General features: G+C 41.7%; 1 protein-coding gene across 1 annotated transcript in view; it reads left to right on the top strand.

Moving 5' to 3' along the window:
- Positions 1–20,840, top strand: part of LOC104548014 — a 22,661-nt gene that overhangs the window by 1,162 nt on the left and 659 nt on the right. The window contains 2 exon segments of the mRNA XM_010193916.1: positions 19,897–20,419; positions 20,421–20,838. Of these exon segments, the coding sequence (XP_010192218.1) occupies positions 19,897–20,419; positions 20,421–20,838 (941 nt within the window).

Below are 20,840 nucleotides of genomic sequence, written 5' to 3'. Positions count from 1 at the left end.
CCCCAGCCAGCAGCAGCCCCATGCTGCCCCCACTGCCACCCCTGAGGTAGCAGCACAGACGATGCCAGGTAGTATGCTGGGTGGGTGTTGAGGGGTGGTGGCATTTTTGGGGGTGGTTTCCCAGGCATGTCTGGATGAGGGGGTGGCCAGGGAGGAGGTGCTGCATTGCACAAGGATGCCCTGGTCCTGCCACCTTGTAAGTCATTGGATACAGAAACCACCACATCTACACTTAGAAGAGGATTTGGAAGATCTCAACTGAGCACGAACCAGGAGTGCCCCTCCTGAGAAAGTGTTACTGCTGCTATGAGGAAAGTGCTCGTTTAGGACAGGTTTATAGGTCTTTTTATAGCTGAGGCAATGGAATACAAGCCTAGGCAGAACTTTTCCGTGTAGATGTGTGCTGTCTTGAAGCGTGATTTACTTTTCAAAAGATAAATTAAAAATTGAAAGCCTTTCAGATTGCTTTTGCCAGAACCTCAGAAGCCAAACAAGGTCAATAGTTGTTACTGCTTAGAATTAAACCTTACAAGAATGGACGCAGTGCCACATTCTCACGTTTATATAGTTTTCAGAGCAGGGTTGGTCCATGGCTGGTGTCTCACTGTGAGGACAAAGTGGGATTGCACCTGGATTTACACCCACTGTGTAAATCAGCCCTCAAAAACTTCCAGCCCTTCTTGCATAGACAGCAATGTTATCTCAGTGTGCTGTCCAGATTCCAGTACAGTCAATTATGATCTCAATACTTAAATTTCTTGTGTCGGCCTTAAAAAGTATTGTGCAGTTCCTCTCCTCAGCCTGGTATAGCATTGCTGTAATACACTGTTATTTGAACTCAGAGGTAGCTGCATTTTTAACTAGGGTAAAATGATTGACATACAGCTAAAACTTGATGCTCATGTCAGTAAAGTTTCTGATTTCCATGGAGCCTGCTCCTTTGGGAAAGAAGTGCTGGCATTAATAAATCTTCAAGTTACAGAAAAGTGGGCAATGTTGGCAAGTGAATTTATTACAGATGCATAGTTGAAAGCGAGCAGGGAATTCTGTCTTGTTCCCTATGAAGTGTTTCTTAATTTTAAAATAACATGTGAAGCCTTGCTCCCCGTCTCATTAGGACTGGTCATATGTTCATGAGGTGTTTGTAGGAATACCTAAGGCCTTAAATGATAAGTTATGATTAAAGGATGTGATCCAACCAGCAAGAAATATTGCTTTGAGTTTTAGTGTAAGTCACGTATCCTTGCATTTGTGTCAGACCCAGTTGATGATAGTTTACATGCATGGTAATCTCATAGGTCATGAAAGTTTGAGTGAGATTCTCCATGAAATCCATGGTAATAAATGTTAGCTTAGGCCAGTTTAAGCCACATTATACTTTTGGACTAGTTTATCTTTCAAACATTTTTGTCTTCTCTTTTACTCTCTTTATTTAAACTGAATGTGTAAGCAGGGACTCTAAAAAGGTGTTTTTGTGTCTTAAAAATGAAGTGGCATTCCAATGAAGATTCAGTGAGGTTAGACACTGATTTCTGTTTGGTTCAGATCTCCATCTAAGCATTGAGGGATATACTGATTTTGGGGGAGCAAAATTCAGTGTAATAAGTGAATATTCATCTGTGAATTTTCAACTTGTCCTTTACCACTTTATTAGCAAAGCCTTCAAGAATCTATGTAGGTACTATTTAGTCCTTTTTTTTCTTGCGGAAAAAATGAGAGAACCCACATCTGATCAGAAAGAGATTTTTGCAATGGTGGATAGCAGGGAATTTTTGCAATTTCTACTTCCCAAACAGCCTGCTTTTTCTTTTCCTTTTGGTAGTACTTGGTCTGTTTTTTATGTCCAAGACCCACCAAGGGCAAGGTGAAGGTAAAAGGTGAGTAAGAAACATGATGCTTTTGGTTGCAGTACATGCAGCCTAGAGAAATTAGTGACATTTGGCTGTCTGAAACCATGAATGGAAAAGATCTGGTGTTATTGCAGAATAATACGGGAGGAAGGCTATGACTCAGAGAAGGACAGAGGTTATTGTGTAAGAAAGCAAGTTTTGATTCTTCGTAAGCAGATTTGCTGAAGTATTTATGAAGAATACTCACTTTCCACCTGAAGGCTGAGGATGAAGATGTGCTTTGGATTAACAAGACAACTGTAGTCCAACACTGTAAATACAGGAGCAAAGAAGTCCATGAGAATACATTAAAAAGATGTAAAATACTTATGTACAAAATGTGCAGAGTGCAAAGAGTAGTGAGTAGAGATGCAAAATAAAATTATCTGTAAATGAAGTGACTAGTGTTGTTACTTCTGTCAGAGATGTAGCAAATCATGTTCTGTGGATACCATCACAATGCCACCATGCATATCCATAGTTGAACTTGCCAGGCTGCTGGGTGATATTTTACATGTACAGGCATATGGATTGGGAGCTGTTAGATAAGCATCAAAATGTTACAATACTTAGAGGAGAAAGAAGTCCCCCACACCTCATGAACTGCCAGTTTTGACTAGGTTTAGCTTAAACTCATAAATCACTGTTTACACTGCAAGGAAAAAAATGTGGCAGGTAGCACATTCCAAAGAAGCACAAAAAAAGAAAAAATAGTGCCTTTTTAGAGGTATATAAAGTATCAGCCATACATACAGAACAGCCAGATTAATCTCTGCTGTAATTCTTCCAAGTCCAGTGAAACTGTACCAAGAGTGAATGTAACACAAGGCAAATAATCATGTCAAAAGAAAGTTACAAACCCTTATTTAAACTCTTCCAAGAACATTCAAATAATTGCTGATTGCTCTCTGTATTTGTAATTTACATACAAAGATTGATGACTTTTGACTAAAGTGACTGCTGAAGCCTGGCTCCAGGGACATGTGCTGCTGAATGTGGCTAAGCAAGCAATTAAACACATGTAGGGGTGAGACAGTCTCTTCCTCTTTGTGTTGGACTAAAGAGTTCAGAGTCCACTGCTGGCTCTTCAGGTCCCATAATTGATATCTATTCTTGCTCTAGCAGCTGAACTAGAAATAGTAAGTGCTGACATACATAATTACAAAAAGCATAGTACTTTTTTTTTTGTACGTTGCAAGGGCCTGGCTTATTTAGAATAAAAATAGATCATTATAGTTTTAATAATCAGAAAAAGGAAGGTAGTGAGTTGATTAACCACCTCCTGTACTGCTACTGTCTTCTGATCTTGCAGTACAGATTTGCCAGCCCATTCCCACCCTTAATTATCTGTGTCCAAATGCTGTTAAATTACAAACACATGTTTTGGGGGCTTTATTCTAGAAGTTCTGCTAATGAGGCTGATAATACTTATCTTTATAATATCGTGAGGGAGTTCTTTTTAAAAGCAGGACAGTATCATAAAAAGGACTAATTCAGCCTTGGCAAAGTAGCCATCTGTTTGCTTTTATCATGTGGGTACACAGCATGATGATAAAAAAAAAAGAAACCATAGTACTAATAATTCTAATAGAAGACTGTTTTCTGAAGCTGTTCCTACAAGAAGCATTTATCGAGACATTAATTCTTGCAGGAGAACACGCAAATGAAGACTCATCAAGTATTACAATGTCTTTAGATTTTCACTGTCCTTAAGACATATATTTATTCACCATTTCAGGATTCCACATCTATTTTCTTTAGTGAAAATTCCTTCCAGATACAGAAGGCTCATGCTTACCTCTTTGCAACCTTGAAGACCAGAGGTGGACTTGTCATGTAGAGGGTGGTCTTGTTGCTTTCCTAAATATTAAGTATTCATCAAAGCAGCTGTGCACACAAGAGAATAGGCTGCTGCTTTTTTTCACGTCAGGGCTTGTTTCCTCTGTTTACCATGGACCTCCTCCAAGTGGAACTACCTGCAGCACGCAAATATATCTCCTGGCAGCAGCATTATTGAATATATATTTACATAAACTTTGGAGGAAACTGTTGATAAGTATTCATGCCGAAAGTAAGTTGCTGTGGAAGATGTTTGGGGATGGGCTTTGAGTTATATTCCTGCAATAAAAGCTGCAAAGACCTGTTGATCCTCTGTAACAGGTGAGGAATGGTAGTTTCCATGCAGCCTCTGGAAACTTCTTGTCTGTAACTAGGAGGGAATTGAATCCATACCCTCAGAAAGATCTGTTGCACCCAGGCTCTGGCAGTTTTTAAGGATTAAGTCTGCAAAGTGTGCCAAGTTCAGCTGCCAAACAGTCGGGAATATTCTCGGGGGTTCTGAATAGAGGAATTGCATCACTGAGAATTACTGACATTTAAATATATTTTTAGTTCAAAGTACCATAGCAAAACAGTATTAAGTAAGATAGTGTATCATATTGGAAGGGAAACTTCTCACTTCAGTGAATGCTTGTGTGTTGGAGCATCACTGCTGGTTTCAGACTTAGAAATGTATCCTCTATTACACCAACATGAAAGGCAGAGAAGCAAAAAGTAAGAACCACAAGTGATGAAGCAGAAAACAATAATTTCTGCAAGACCAACATGATATAGATGCTATGCTCTCCCTTTCACTAAAGTTGTCTTAAACAGGCTTCTGTGCCAAGTGCTGTGTTTTGTGATACTGGTATATAAAGGAAGAAAATAAGGCCTTTGCTGCTTCCAGCTGTCCTGAAAACATATGGAAACAACAAAGGAAACTGGATGAGTCTGTACTGGACAGCGCTTTATTTTTAGGAAACTGATTATTTTACATGGTGGTTTTGATCAGAGATCTCATTTTTTGTGTGGTCTTTGCAATGGCTCAGTTTAATTTTGGAGCTATTTTCATCTTACGATTTGTGAGTCTGTAAGTAAGACAAGAGAGGCAAGGCAGGATCAGATTGGGATCTGCAGAGGAGGTACAGCACAGCAGCCAAGAGGGGCAGTGACCCTGGAGAGACCTCAGATGTGCACTTTTCTTTTGCACTTTGAGTGGGGTTTTGGAATGGAAAGGTAACAAAGGACTTGGTGTTTTAGGTCAGGATGCTTTCTGAGAGTGTTTTTCCACTTTGGAAAGGCTGGTACTTCAGTAAATATACCTACAGAAGAATTATTTCACATATATATTTAAGGTCTAAGCTTTTAATAGCAACAGAAACCTTGGGAAGAATTGTTTTCACCTGTTTCCATGATGAGAGCATGCCATTTTTGCATAAGCTGTTCTGTGAAGCCAGCACACAGTGACTTCTCATTTCTCCCATATTCCTCACACCTAAATTATTTCTCTCTTAATGAGTCTTGTTCTGTCATGTCTTCTTCTTTTTGTGCATGCAAAGAACCCAAAACCTGCTTGAGCGTGAAAGATATCAGTAAAATTTTTTAGTGTGTTTTCTGTCTATCTAAGCAAGATAACGATTTTGAATACAAAAATTCTTATTTGAATTTTTCTAGAAAAGAAAGTAGCATGGCTATAGGTACTTTATTATGGCTGGCACAGCACAGAGCAGTGCTTACTAAAACATCCAGATCCTGGTAGCCCTAAAACATGCTGAAATCCATCTTTCTTTGATAAAGTATGCTAAAGTGAGGCATATGCCCATGCTGTTTGCAGGTAGTGTAGAACCAGGCTATTAAATCAGACCCTCAAGAGAGAGAAACTGAAATGCCTGCTTTCCCTGATGAATCTTTATTGCTGGGGCACTCCACTGACTGGGGTCTCACAAAAGCTGCTTTCCAAAGCAGTTGCTCTGAACAGCTTGAATGTGGCTGTGGAACCCATGGGCAGAACTGTATTTTCCTTTCCCAAATGAGTCTACATTTGTCTGGAGCCAGGTGATGCTGCCCTGCAAAAATGGGAGTATGCTGCTGGTCACTCAAATGTTGCTGTGTTAGAGGCAGCAGCTGCCACCAAACCCTGACTCTGGTGGGAGCCAGGAACAGGGAGCTGCTGGTTCATGTATGAACACTGAAAAGTGGTGCTGAAGACCTTGCTGAGTCTGATGAAAGCTCTATGTTATGTCCTTAATTACAAATTGATCATTAAGTGCCTTGACTGCATTTTCTGATGTATACCTGTTGCTCCCATTAACTTTAATTGAACAGTAGGTGCACATGCACCGAGAGTGATACTGTATGTATGCCTGTTGATTAAACTCGAGGTATCTTTAGACTGGCGGCGACACTGTGGTCTCTTGTTGCTTTCCATTAACTAAGTCTTCACGATGAAAGCATTATTTGAAACTGTACAACTATGGATTAATAATATTTAATTGCATGCTGATTTGTCCTTGGGGGTTGGGGGAAAAAAAAAGGAAAGGAAAAAGCTGGCCTTCTGTTTTGTTCAGAGAAGAAAAAAAATTGATTCTGAGCTATTCTGACCCATGTCACATCACTCCAGTGCAAAAGCTGACTGTGCTGTATTACTGAATTATTTCCAGCAGGTCATACCTGTACCCAAAGATGAAGCCTGTGAAAGATAAGGACATTCATCTCTGATATTTGATTAGCTTGCTTCAATTTTCTGTTTACACTAACCTCTCTCTTTATTGGGTATCTACCTCATGTCTGCTTTAATACTGTGGCTGGTCAAGGATAGCAGTATGAATGAAATGCAGAACAGTTTTCTGTGTGGGAATAATTTAATTTTGTCCGTGACTTGGACCCGATTGTGGTGAACTCTGTCATTCAGTCTTGTGGATGTGCCAAGTTATGGGGAATTTTTTCTGTCTCTGACTCTTGGGAAATGGTACGCTGCCAGTTGTTTGGGACTTGCTTTCTCTTGCTGACTATACATGAACAAAAACAGATTAACAGACAGGAAAACTCTTCTTGGCACAACAGTGCAACAGAGATGCCTATATGCTGGTGTATGCTTTGCTATTTGCTCCCAGATTTACATTTTGTTTTTTTCCCTCTATATAAAGAAGTGTCTTTTTGCCTGTTTCCTTTCCCTGATTTCAAATAGCCCTTAGAAAACTTAGAGTTTGACAAATAAATTCTCCCATTTACCATTCACTTGTACAGTTGTTAAATACATCAGACTGTTTATTGTGCTACCGCATAATAAAATAGCCATGTGTATATATATGTATATATATATATATATAACATACATTCATAATTATATCCATTAAACTATACCCCATGTCACCTCTTACATGAATTAGTCACTGTCAGTTTTGGTATAAACTCATTCAGAAGCAAGGGAAATTATTGTTTATATCCCATATAGAAGAACAAATTATTTTTATGGAAATCACAGTACAGTCCTGACAGGAAAATTTTGACAATGTCAAAAGAGAAGTAATAACAAAATTCTGAGCAACAAAGAGGTGTGTATGTGTGTGTATGCTCTGTGTGTGTGTACACAGCTAGAAAAAAATTGAAACTCCTCAGTTTATTTAAAGAGACTTTACTCAAGTAGAGCTGCAAAATGCAACTAAGTATCTATTCAATTAAACGATGATAAACTAAGTTTAAACATATTCAAGGACAGAAATAAATGAGTTGTGCCATGAACAACGAATCCACATTCCTTACTTCTTCATCTCCTCCCTGTGCAGAATTTGCAGCTGGGACTCCCTGTCCTGGGTAATGCCCGGGCGCGCTGTGGCTCGCCTGAGCAGTCTCTGTGCTTTGGTCTGCAAAGCCATGGGCTGTGGACAGCTGCCCAGCAGAGTACTGAACCCCAGCCTTTCCCCAGTTTGGGATGTATTCATGTCTTTTCCCTCTGCCCAGCTGTTGAGTGTCCCTCAACCTTGTAGGACCTTTACATCCTTCAAATTCCACCCCTTCCTAATATCGTGAGAGTTGTGTTTGCAGATTTTTTTTTTCTGGAGTGCAAGGAAGAGAGAACTCTCAGCACAGGCTCAAAACAGAAAAGCAGACTGAAAAAATCCTCTTTAGGAGCTGTTTCACTTGAAGTGCTGCACTTCACCCTCTGGAGAACTGTGTAAAGAGCTAGTCCTTAAATTCTGCTCTCTGACCCAGTGCAGACAAAGGAAATACATGCATTAAAAATGTGTGTTGAAACTAGTTAGGCAAGGTTGTAAATTGTAAGCTCATCACAGAGTTTGTGCCTTTGTAGCTTGCTTCACACATACTGGAGGATATAGAGTGTGGAAAGGTAAAAGCGAATTGGTCTGGCTGGGCAAAGGCACCAAGAGAGAATTTCAGAAATAAAACTGCAAGTTCAATAACAAGGCAATTTTAATACTTTTCTAAATTACAGATGGAGGTGGGAGAAAAGGTACTGAAATGCAGTTCTTTGGGATGCATGTGCTGCAATCTGCATTATCAAAAATCAGTGCCAGGAGCTCCAAACACATGTTTCCTATTACATCTGCAGTAGATGGTTCAGCCAGAATAGAAAAACATACCTTTTGATTCACTAGCAATGGCACTTTAATAAAATAGAAGGAGAAATGTCTGCAGTCTCTAATAAGCTATATATCAACTAAAAGCTGTCAGCCTGTGTAGAGAGCACCACAGTAAGATTTATTATGTTAATTACAATCAAGTGGGCCTCATGCTTTTAAGTCTGAAACTGCTCACATTCTCAGCTTGATTTAAGAATACACTTTGGCCAAGACCTAAAGTGCAGCTTATTATTATGAATGTAATAAAATATTTATTACATTCTCCTTTTCTTTGTTTCACTGCTTGTTGCCCCAGTCAGACTGCCTCATTCTGAAACCATGATGTAAATTAGATTTCAGATGATGAGGAATCTCATCTGGTTTTAATCTCTCTCTCCAGTGTTGTTCCTTTTTCCACATCCTTTTGTTCTGATTCTCCCGCCTCTCCCCCTCGTCTTTATTTCCCTTCTATATTTCCCAACTCAGCTTCTCAGTTGCAGTCTGGAGTGAATCAAAAGCAGCCAGACTCCATAGCCCTGGCTTGTCCCTTTGAGACTCCTTGCACTGTTTTCTCAACTATGCTTATTAAAGCTAGCTTATAAATGAAATTACATTAAAACTGCCATTAAAACGATGGCAATACGGGGTCAGTGACATGCAAAGAGGAGACTAAACTGAAAGGGGATACATGTTTGTGTCCTGCTTCTCATGCTTCTTCCACAGAGCTTGCAACTGCAGACAGGCACAAAATTCCACTGTGCCTGTGGATTTTCCCAAATCTGCTATGAATTTGTATCTGTGATTTTGTGCAAACCAGCCTACTATTTTAATTGCTGGCTGAGCAATTGGTGCTTGCAAGATCTGTTTACACAAGTAAATCTGGCTTTCTCTGTATGAGCAGAGGTGGAAACCTTATGGAAAATGTAGCCTCTTGTTTTTCTTTTATTAAATGGGTTTTTGCCGTGAGCATTTGTATTTTTCCCCCGATGCTTCATTAATTTTTAAATAATATGCTTAATTCAACAAAGGATGTTTTTCTCAGATCTTTACAGTTTTTCTGTCCTCATTTTGATTGTTTCTTTTTTTCTCATAGCAACTTTTGGAAAAAAGTAATCTAATGCACATGTTATTCAGTTGTGCCTGTCTTCCTTCCTCACCTTCTAAACATAAAATTACTTAAGTCCAGTTGATTACTACCTTTCTGCATAAGCATATGCTTAAATACAGGAACTCTGATTCAGAATGCATTTAAAATATGTTTTGTTGAACTGGAGACTCATATGGAAGAAAAACAAATATTCTGCTGAGGATTTATGTGCATGTTTGTGTGCAATGCTTTCTCGACTGGTGCCAAACCAGCCAAGTCCTCTTGGAAAATGAGTGCATCGCTTCTGCCATGCATCATCCAGCTTCCAGTTCTCAGGGTAGCTTAGAGAGTCACTGTTATACTCCTTTAATTCCTTCTGCCACAGATCAGGAAGAAGATAACATGCTTTGAAAGGCCAGCATTTTACTGCGTTGCTAAAAAGCCTTGGGTAAAATAGAATTCTATTTTCCAGAGTTAAATATTGAACATGAAGAAAATCATTGGCAAAAATGTCTTTTGTTTTTAGGCTTAAACTGAAATCAGTACTTTTAGTTTTCTAAGTGGAGTTAACCCTAAATTGGTTGGAAATTACTGAAGGATTATGTGGTTGAATGCAAAGATGTATGCTCAACATAAAACTGTCATTTGCTTCACACTGTGAAGTTTTGCCACTTACCAACTCCAGGAGCACTCCAGTTTCAGCAGTCTGCCTGATTTTTTTTAACCTGAGCTCTGAAAGAGGAGCAATTATGTGTTAGATGTGAACACAGCTGAAGAAAGTTTAGTCAGTTATTTTGAAAGGAAAGAGGTTTCGCATTTTTAAAAAGTTTTCTAATCTTTTTAGGTTTGCAGTATAGAAAACTCCAAGCATGTTTTTTAAGTCCTCCAACTCCATGCATAGTTGGGTCCCTGAACCTCAGTCAATTATATAATGGTCCAAATATTTTGTTTTTATAAACCTCTTGTAAAGGATAATAGCTAGTGTAGATGAGGCAGGACAGGTAGCCCTGGAGCTGGTTCCAGGCTTGATTATAATCCAGGTGAACAGGGCAGCAAAAATGGCAGACTCCAGACCAGCTGTGAGCCAAGTACATTTTTCCTGGACATCACCTAAGTACCAGATATGTGGTTTCTCCAATAATTTTGCAAAATATCTCCTGCTCCTGCTGTTCTCCATGCTGTGCCCCAGGGAGCAGCTATAGTGTCCTGCTGTGAGGTGCTGCAATGCTGGGCAAGCCTGACAGAGATGGAGTTGCTATATTCTTCTCTTTTCCACTAGCCCTGACAAAACCAAACCTAGACAACTAGATGGAGATCATACTTGAAATTAATTAAAACATTTTTTATTTAGAAAATGCATTTCTAGAGCATTTGTGTTGAAATGGTTCAAGTGTCACATACAGCCAGCTGGAGAAGGAATGGAGCTTGTACAAATCAAAGTCCCCAGAGTGCTACTGTTCTACACCGTTCATTAGTGATTGCTAGTATTGCCTGCATAAAAGGTTGATCCAGTCAGTCATAGGAGGACATACATTCTTAATCTCGTCATGGCTACAAATTCTCTGTTATCTGAGGATCATGCAGTAGTCCCATTAATACTGATGTGAATTTCATTGTTGACTTTGCCAGCAGCCAAAACTATTCCTCGTATCTTTTCAGTCTGTTGTGGTGAGAAAGTAGTGAAAGTGATCACAAACTGATAACCAACACTAGTGTCTGAGCAAGCATTCCCGTATCAGACCATCCCATACCTTGACTGAAGTTTATTGTAGTGATTTACTTCATGGAGATATCAATATGTAAATACTCCCATGCTTATCTGCTTGGAATCTGTGTCTTTTTTTCTGTGATGGAATCTAAAGCTTTTTAATTTTGGAATCACAAAGTATTTCACTGGTAATTTCATTGGAGGAGGTTAACTTGAATAGAAGCATAATTTGTTGTGGCCAGAAAACATAACATCTTTCATAAGTGGATCTTAATTAATAAATTTCTATCATACTCCAGATTTTACATGTTCATGAAAGCCTTTTCTGAAAATGTTAAACTACATAGAGCTTGACAATGCAGTTGAAGTAGGGAACTTTAATTGTTAAACAGAATTTAGTGGCAACATCAGATGGGTAGGGCAGAAATTCTGGAAAAAGTGCATGCACGCTTACTTCTGCTTCAGTAATCTGCATCTAACAAGTTAGTCCTCTGATCCTGCAGAGCTCAGAAGCTGTTAGATCTCAAAACTTGATGAAAGTCTCCAGGCAGTTACAGGGTTTTCCCCCCTCTTTTGATGCTGACTCACCAAGCTTAAGCTTAAATAGGTATGATTATTATGTCACAGGAAGTGCTCTTTATTTGGCCTTAGGACCTCCTAAAGAAATTGTTATTGTTGGATATGAAATAATTACATTAAAACATATGTATTTTTGACTTAAGCCTTTGACTATTGCATGTGTGTAGATGCCCTAAGGAAGTTAGTCCATGCCAGACAGTAAAAGTGCCAAAAATATCATTCCCTAAGTGTTTAGCTCTCCCTGTCTCTTAATCTCACAGTGTTTATGTGAATGCTCAGAGGCATTTCTGCCGAGGACACCTCCTGCTCTTACCTTCACCCTCACTATTCAGTGATGAGTCAGGAGAATGGCTTCCCTTTGGTTATTCCTGTCATATAGTGAATAACAGCTGTCAGCTTTCTAAATTTTGCCTGCAGAAAGAGGACTGCTGTTTTGGAGATGCTGTGATACAACGTCATTCAGCCGCCCCTGACAGGGAGCTGTAGCACTGCTTCCAGGAGGACATATTCATCAAAGGCACCCCCAGCCTTTCCCCTCATGGCTTGACCATGCCTCCTCCACGCAGCCGCACAGCCTCTGCCCGCTGTGGTTGTTGACTTGAGAATGTTGTTTGCCTGCAGATGCTTCTCAAAACAGAAGGGGACAGGAGGAAAGAAAGGTAGGACCAGGCTGTGGTTTACATTAACTGTTTTAGTGGTCTGTGTATGGCCATGTCCCATAGATTGGGTATTGCTGCTTTTCAATAATAAATTGCAGCGCAGGGGCAAAAGTTAGCCTGCAAAGTGCTGGGGCGTGGAGAGAGAGCACTTAGCTCCAGTGTGGAGATACATGGTGCCCTGTGTGTTGTTAACTAGGCTGTTTCACCTGAATTAAAGCATTTTGGTGGAAGTGGGTCTGCTGCAAAAAGCATTTTCCTAGTCAGAACACAAACCAGGCAGAGAAAACTTTGACTGGTGGTGTGATTGCCACCAAAAAACCCACCTTACTTTTAATGTACTTCTTCTGAGATCTCACTGCCTACATTAAGCAGAGTTTAAGGCTGTTTGCAATAATAGCTCAGTTTCATGACTCCCACTAATGTTACAAACCCTCTCTGAACATTAACAGCCTGCATCTGTCAGTTGTGGAAGCAAGTGCCTTTCACCCCACCATACGTAATTACTAAGGTTATGTCCTTTTCAGGGAGTCTCAGTGTGTGTATGTGTGTGAGCTGAAAAAAAACAGCCCTGAGTTTGATAACTCTGCTGATAATGCTAAGTTTTGTCTGCATTAAGATCAGATTATTAAAAGATCAGAAGACATCTGTTGCTCTGTGGAAGTGATCATTTCATGGTTGCAGGCTAGCCTGGGACACACGGCTGTTTATTCCCTGCCAGGTCACTTTATCGCTTTGGCTGCATTTAAACTGGGACATCTAAACTACTTGGCACTTTTTCATACTCTTATTTGGGAGTTTATCCTGGATCCCACAGAAGAGTGAGTTTTACTGGCTTTTTCTGCCATATTCTGGTTTTCTTGGAAATTAAGTCACAATGTGGGATCACATAGGAAGCACAGGAGCTCTAACCAGGTTCGTTGTGCAGTGATGCAGCTGGGGGGCAGGACCTCAGGAGATGCATCTTCAAGTCAATTTAATTTTATGTTTCTGCTCCTAGTCTGTAAAACAGGGGTGACAGTACTACCAACTCCAAAGACTTGCGTCATGACAAAGAAAAGGCATTAAGGAGAGCTTGGCTTGGTAGATCAGTGATGACAATAACTTTTGGTTGGTTGGTTCAGACCGTTTTACTAGCCAAGACAAATGAGAGTATCTGTCTTCCTAAAGCCTACAGAAGACTATAAGCAGGGTGCAAGCATATATATCACCTCCTGTTCTCCAGCAATTTGCAGCTCAGGGATTTCCTGATACAGAGATGTTCTCCTGTATTAGGTAGCACTTTGTGATTTTCTTTCTGTGCTTCTACCCAGTTTTGGAACCCATGCACACTGAAGAGCTGATGATACTGTGAGCAACAGAGGCCCAAGAGCAAGCAAGTTTATGCTTGCAGTGGTCAAGAAACTAACATAGATCACCACCTGTGTTTTCCGTAGTTTCCAGCAGCAGCACGGAAAATTTTTTAAAAAACCCAACTAAGCCCTGGCCAAAAGAGCATTTGTTCTCTAGAGCAAGATGCAGCAAAGTGAGACCAAGCAAACATCAAGTAACTGTTACATTGGAAATATCTCAGGACGAGAACATTCACTTTCAATACCCATGCCCAGATATGAAGTCTTGTATGTCAACAGTCCCCTCAGCTTGTCACATCCTTACCATAACATACACATTTTCAAAAATTCACTCTGATGGCATTGAGTTGCCTTTTAGTCTTGAGTTCTTAATGATATAATTACTTTTATGTAGCCTTTATCCATCAGTCTAGGTGGTTTTGTAAGGAACAAAATGACATTACACCAGCCTAATCTTATCTGACAGCATCACAAGGCCATGTGGCTAGAGCAGAAGCAATCAATGCCAAATATCCGGACTGTGGTAAGGTCCTTGATTCTATTTCTACTTCCTGTAGGCAAAGTAGAGATGTGTAGAGTAGATGGGTTTGCTGTATTTTACAAGGGCCGTTTGCAGGCTGCATCCAGAGAATTATTTTTATGGTCTGCTTGTGCTGTCAAAGGTTGTACAGAAAGGATGCAAGGTGCTCCTGGTCTTGGGCACTTTTTCATTAATGATCCAAATGGCATAATTATACTGGGTCTACTTGAAATAGGGTTAACTTTCCTCCTAGGCACCCATACCCTGCTGTGTTTAGGATTTGTCACTAAAACTATATTAATGATACACCAGTGTTTATGAGTCTGACTTCCACAGCGCCAAGGCTTTCTCTTTTCCCACTCTGCCCCCTCAGCAGCTAGGCTTAGGGTGAGCAAGAGCTTTGTAGGGAACACAGAAGGGACAGCTGACCCAGACTAACCAAGGGGATATTCCCTGCCCTACAACATCCTGCTCAGCAATAGGGAGGGATTTTTGGGGTGAGGTTGTCATTGATCAGAGACTGTCTGGGCATTGGTCTACTTGTGGGAGGTGATCAATGAGTGCCTCTGCATCGCTTGTCAGTTGAGTTTCTTTTTCCTCTTTCCTTCAGTTATTAAACTGTCTTTGTCATGACTCATAGGTTTTCTTGGATGGAGCCAGGCTCTTAATGATGTCCAATGATAGGACAAGGGACAGTGGGTACAAGCTGGAGCATAGGAGGTTCCATGTGAACATGAGGAAAAACATTTTTACTGTGAGGGTTATGGAGCACTGAACAGGCTGCCCAGAGAGGTTGTGGAGTCTCCTTCTCTGGAGACATTCAAAACCCGCCTGGACGCGTTCCTGTGTGACCTGGTCTAGGTGATCCTGCTCTGGCAGGGGGCTTGGACTGGATGAGCTTTTGAGGTCCCTTCCAACTCCTAACATTCTGTGATTCTGTGATTCTCTGCCCCATCACTCTAGGGTAGGTATGAGCAAGTGGCTGTGAGATGCTTATGTGATGACCAAGGTCAACCACCACAGAAGAGAATAAGATTATGAAATTAGCAGAAAACACAAAGTTTGGAGACATTAAAATTGTGCTTGGATACAATTTATGTCTCCATGGTAGTTGGAGATACATTACATGGTTTCTTTCAGCACGATGACATCTCCTTTGTTAAATGAAGAAGTAAGATTTTAATGACATGAAGAATTAAACTTTAAACTAGACTCAAAGGGGGATGGGGTTAAAACTGGGCTTGCTAGCGAGGAGCCTGGGAGTGGCATGCCAGAACCTGTGGGACAGTGTGGTAGTAAGGTCTTAAAGTCAGCTGTCTCAGTGGAGGTGGGTGATTGTGATCCATGTGGCAGCAAAAACACAAGAGTTGATGGGCTGGTAACTGTGGAAGCATCTGAGAATGGTCTGGTGGGAATTAGGGCTCCTCCCTCCAAAAAGGTGGCAGGATCATTAGCCCAGCTGAAGGGCATCTGTACCAATGCACGCAGCATGGGCAACAAGCAGGAGGAACAGGAGACCATTGTGCAGTGAGTAAACTACAATATAGTTGCCATCATGGAAACATGGTTGGATGACTCATGTGACTGGAGTGCTGCAGTCAACAACTACCGACTTTTCAGAAGGTACAGGCAAGGAATGAGAGGCAATGGAGTGGCCCTCTATGTCAGGGAGAGATATGTATGTCTAATACTGAATGATGGTGATGATAAGGTTGTGTGTCTAAGGGTAAGAATCAAGGGGAAGGCCAACAAGGCAGACATTGTGGTGGGAGTTTGTTACAGACTGCCCAATCAGGAAGATGAGGCTGATTAAATACTCTACAAGCACTACCTTGTTTTCATGGGGTACTTCAACTTCCCAGATGTGTGCTGGGAATACAATACAGCAGAGAGGGAACAGTCCCAAATGTTCTTGGAGTGTGTGGAAGATGCTTGTTAACAGAGAAGGACTTGTAGGAGATGTAATGGTTGGAGGCTGTCTTGGACATAGTGATCATGAAATGATAGAGTTTTTGATTCTCAGAGAAGTCAGAAGAGGGGTTAGCAGAGCTACCACCTTGGACTTTCATGGAGCAGACTTTGGCTTGTTCAGAAGACTGATTGGCAGAGTCCCTTAGGAGGCTGTCCTGAAGGGCAAAGGAGTCCAGGAAAGCTAGGCACTTTTCAAGAAGGAAGGTGCAGGAAGAGCCATCCCTACATCCCAAAAGACAGGGCAGTGAGGTAGAAGACCAGCCTGGCTGAACTGAGAGCTTTGCTTGGAACTCAGACATAAAAGGAGAGTTTATGGCCTTTGGAAAAGGGGACAGATCACTCAGAAGGACTACTAGTGAATCTATGCAGGGAGAAAATTAGAAGGGCCAAAGCCCAACTGGGACTCAATCTGGCTATTGCTGTAAAGGACAATAAAAAATTGGAGTGGCTGGAGAGCTGACTGGCAGAAAAAGACCTGGGATTGACAGCCGACTGAACATGAGCCAGCAGTGTACCCAGGTGGCCAAGAAAGCCAACAGCATCCTGGCCTTTATCAGAAATAGCGTGGGCAGCAGGAGCAGGGAAGTGATGTACTCCTGTACTCAGCGCTGGTGAGACCACGCCCTGAATATTGTGTTCAGTTTTGGGCTCCACAGTACAAGGAAGACATTGAGGTGCTGGAGAAGGGTCTAAGGAAGGGCTGCAAAGATGGTGGAGGGTCTTTAGAATAAGTCTTATAAGGAGCGGCTGAGGTAATTGGGGTTGTGTAATCTGAAGATAAGGAGGCTGAGGGGAGACCTTATCGCCCTCTGCAACTACCTGAAAGGAGGCTGTAACAAGGTGGATGTGGGTCTCTTCTCACAGATTACAACTGATAGGACAAGAGGAAATGGTGTCAAGTTATGCCAGGGGATGTTTAGGTTAGATATTAGGAAATGTCCCTACAGTGAAAGGGTTATCAAAGAGTGGCACAGGCTGCTCAGGGCAGTAGTGGAGTCACTGTCCTTGGGTGTAGTTAAAAGCTGTCTAGGTACAGTGCTCATGGACATGGTTTAGAAGTGGGCATGGGGTAGAGATAGTTAAGGGTTGGACTTGATATTAAAGGTCTTTTCCTACCATAACAGTTCTGTGATTCTGTGATCCTATGATTATGTCTTCTTCCTCTGCTATCCTAGGCTGTAAAGAGTTGTCTTAGTTAAGTTAGTCTCAGCTGTGTTGTCTGCTTTTGCTGCGGATGAAGAGCATATGCAGATGATGACAGTGCTCAGCCGACATCTGATGACTTTGGCTCACTGCCTCCCTGCATTTGCCCTATGCTATGAGATATCCCAGATATTTGAGGGGTCTCATAGGAGAAGAATAATCCACCAGCACTGCAGGCTGGATTCACAGTCAAAATTGACATAGCTCTCCTGATGTGGCTGGATGAGAAGCTGACTCATTATCTTTAACATTTCCCACCTGCCTTGTGGACTAACAAACCAGAGCACTGCAGAAATGCAGTGTTTCTGAAGTATGGTTTTGCTCATGTAACTTCGGGGGATCTTTCATTCAGCATGGGTTTTATAACTGTTAGTTGCAGTTATGGCAATTTCCTTTGCAGATTAAGGAAAGATACCATAACATAAATGACTGATGGGGAGTCACTGCTGTGTTGTGACAGGCTATCCTCTAAGAAGTAGTGATTGATGACATGCATAAAACTGAGACATTATATGTGCTGTTTATATTGAAACAGTACTTAAAATGTGGGCTGTCAGTCAAAGCACTGATTACTTATGCGGTGCTATAATTAGTGGTAGTGGGTGGAAAGAACAAGGTACCGGAGTAAATGTTTGTTTCAGAGCATCAAACAGCATTGTCTCTTTATTTTAGCCATAATAAAAGGATCTATCCTATGCATTGCCTAAAGCATGAGACTTCTCTGTGGGCTGCCAGGAGCTCTTTGATACTGACATCAGTATTAAAACCGGTTTCTGAAACAGGGTGATGACTTTTTCTTTTCCCCCCTTGAGCACAGTTAGAGCAGACCTGCATGCTCTGTGGCAGCATTTTGCATGGCTGCAAAAGCCTCCAAAGGCCTTGCCTGCAGATGCCCACTTCTCTGTGCTTTGCAGAGGGTTTGAGGACACCTCTCAATAGGTTTCACTGAGTGCTGTGGATGTGATGTGAAGACACAGGACCTGGTCATGGTGGATATAAACTCAGCCTAATTCCTGGCTGGCCAGCAAGTCCTGGGACGTGGCGCTGGCAGTGCCTCTGTCTGCAACTGTGGTCTGGAGGTGATGACATGAGCTCTCTTCAGAGTCACTCTGGAGATGAGTGAAGGGGAAGCTGCCCAGCTGTGCACCAGTGTTTCTGCACCGCATGAAACGTTGCAGGTGGGCTAGGGAAGGAGATGAGCCCACCTTCTTTTCCCTGCTGCCTCCCCTGCTAACAGACTTGCAGGTCAGAGCGAGCACAAGGAGCAAGCATCTGTGCACTGCTGCCAAGCACAGGTGTGCTGCATGGCCTGACATGAGCTTGTTCTGAATGACAGAGAGGCAGTGGACACTTCACCTGGTGCCATACCACTTTGTGGTGTGTATGTTGGGTGGGAAACACCTGGGGAGTGCTACCATGGCATTGCTGAAAGGCCACCAAAATGTATAGGTTTTGCAGTGAGAACAAAAAGGAACTTGTTTTTTTCCCCTCTTCTGCTTATTAAGTGGAAGAGAGAAAAAAGAATGTTCCATTCACGTTTTTCCTTCTTTGCGTTTGTTGTTCATTTTCTAAAACCATAAAGTTTTGCCACATTCATAATGACAGTTCCACCAATGTGCTTGTGAGCTGCATCCTTGCACAGACAGATCGTTTGCATATGCCAAGAAAACAGTCCTTAAGTACGCACATCACTTACATGTAAAAAACTTTTCCCTTTTATGCTTATCTTATGATCAGCATGAAAATCAGCTGTCAGTAAAACAACCGTGGTGTTTTCACAATCTGAATATTGTGGTTTGGTATGTGAGTGATTGCAAGGACCTTTGTCAATGTCCTTACAGAGCAATATAAAGTTGTTTCTAGAATTTGATTTTTCTACACAATGAAAAGAAATGGTCACAATTGTACTTCCAGTGTCAAGATACAGCCTGATTATGTAGAGAGACTGTATAATCATGGTTTTTTTTCCATATCTTCTGACATGAACATATTATTTCCTTTTGTACATTCGGAAATTACACATTGTTCTGTGGTAGTTTTACCTGCCAACTCCTTTGTTCGGATGTGCGGCATTATATTGTACTGTACATTTCTGTCTGTATTTATTTAGCTCTTTAAAAATGTGTCTGATTAAAGATAATTTTTACTGTCAAAAATATAATGCTTTAATTACTTTTTGTAGAAAAAAAATTGGAACCAGTACAACCTCTGGTTTCACAAGTGAAGCAATTCAGAATGGGCTTATTACACAGATTGAGCCCTGCACACAGCACTGGGATCCACCAAAAAAACCTTCTACTTTATATTTGTTCTAAAAAGCAGACTGCTTCTAATCCCACTGTTTTCCACAAACCTCCATGCACAAAAGTGTGCCCCAGTGTCATGAGGAGCTCACTTTGGTTTTGTGCCATACTCTAGTGCATGATTTGTGAAACTGAAGTTGGCTTTTCAGTCATGTGACAGGTATGTAATGATGTTTTCCAGTGCTCTTTGTGAAATTGATTTTAATTTTTTCCTTTTCTTTTTCCTTAAGGAAACTTGTTTTGGGGAAGAGCATGTCACACAAACTCACTGCTTCGACTTTCTTTTGTCTTTCCCCTTCTCCCTCTTCCAGACCAGGATGAGAGAGCAGCGGAGCTCAGCAGGGAGCAGAATGAGAAGACCATTCGCAGCACACAGACGGCTCTCCGCAACTTCCGAGAATTCCTCATCTCCAAGTATCCTTCTGAGACTCGGGAGATCTACGTCATCCCCTGCAAAGAGCTTGATGCCTACCTTGCTTCCTTCTTTGTGGACGCCAGACAAAAGGATGGGTCTGAATACGAGCCAAACAGTCTGGCCAACTATCAATGTGGGCTGGAGCGGTATCTTAAGGAGCACAGGTATGGATACAGCATTACCAGGGATAAGGAGTTCAAGAGATCCCAGGAAGCTCTAAAGCAAAAGCAGATAGAGTTGAGGTGTAAAGGAAAAGGAAACAAGCCACACAAATCCATGAAGCTCACCTTTGCTGATGAGCTTATCCTACGCAAAAGAGGCTTACTGAGCCGGTACAACCTTTGTCTGGCTGAACAACACTAAGGCGTTTGGACACTGCACGGGTTTCCATGGGTCCACCCTCAAGTGGGGAGACATCCGGCTGCGGGTGACAGAGACCGGGTTGGAGTACCTGGAGTGGATGGGGCCAGACAACGGGGACGTCAATGCCAAGAGCAAGAGAGGTGGGACGGACTCACGGGTGTACGCCACCCAGCACTCCCCGCAGACCTGCCCTGTGCAAGACTACAAGGAGTATGCCCAGCGGCGGCCCCCAGCCATGCGCTACGAGGACGCGCCTTTTTACCTGTCCATCAAACCCGTCGTCAACTTGGCTGCGCTTCACTGGTACAATTGCCAAGCCCTGGGGAAAAACAAACTTGCCAAGATGGTAAAGACGATGTGCGAGAAAGGCAACATCCCTGGCAGGAAGACCAACTT

The sequence above is a fragment of the Mesitornis unicolor genome, unplaced genomic scaffold (assembly GCF_000695765.1).
Source record: "Mesitornis unicolor isolate BGI_N332 unplaced genomic scaffold, ASM69576v1 scaffold15711, whole genome shotgun sequence".
Taxonomy (NCBI): Eukaryota; Metazoa; Chordata; class Aves; order Mesitornithiformes; family Mesitornithidae; genus Mesitornis; species Mesitornis unicolor.
The sequence above is the reverse complement of the archived record's forward strand: the minus strand, read 5'-3'. Positions and strand labels throughout refer to the sequence as shown.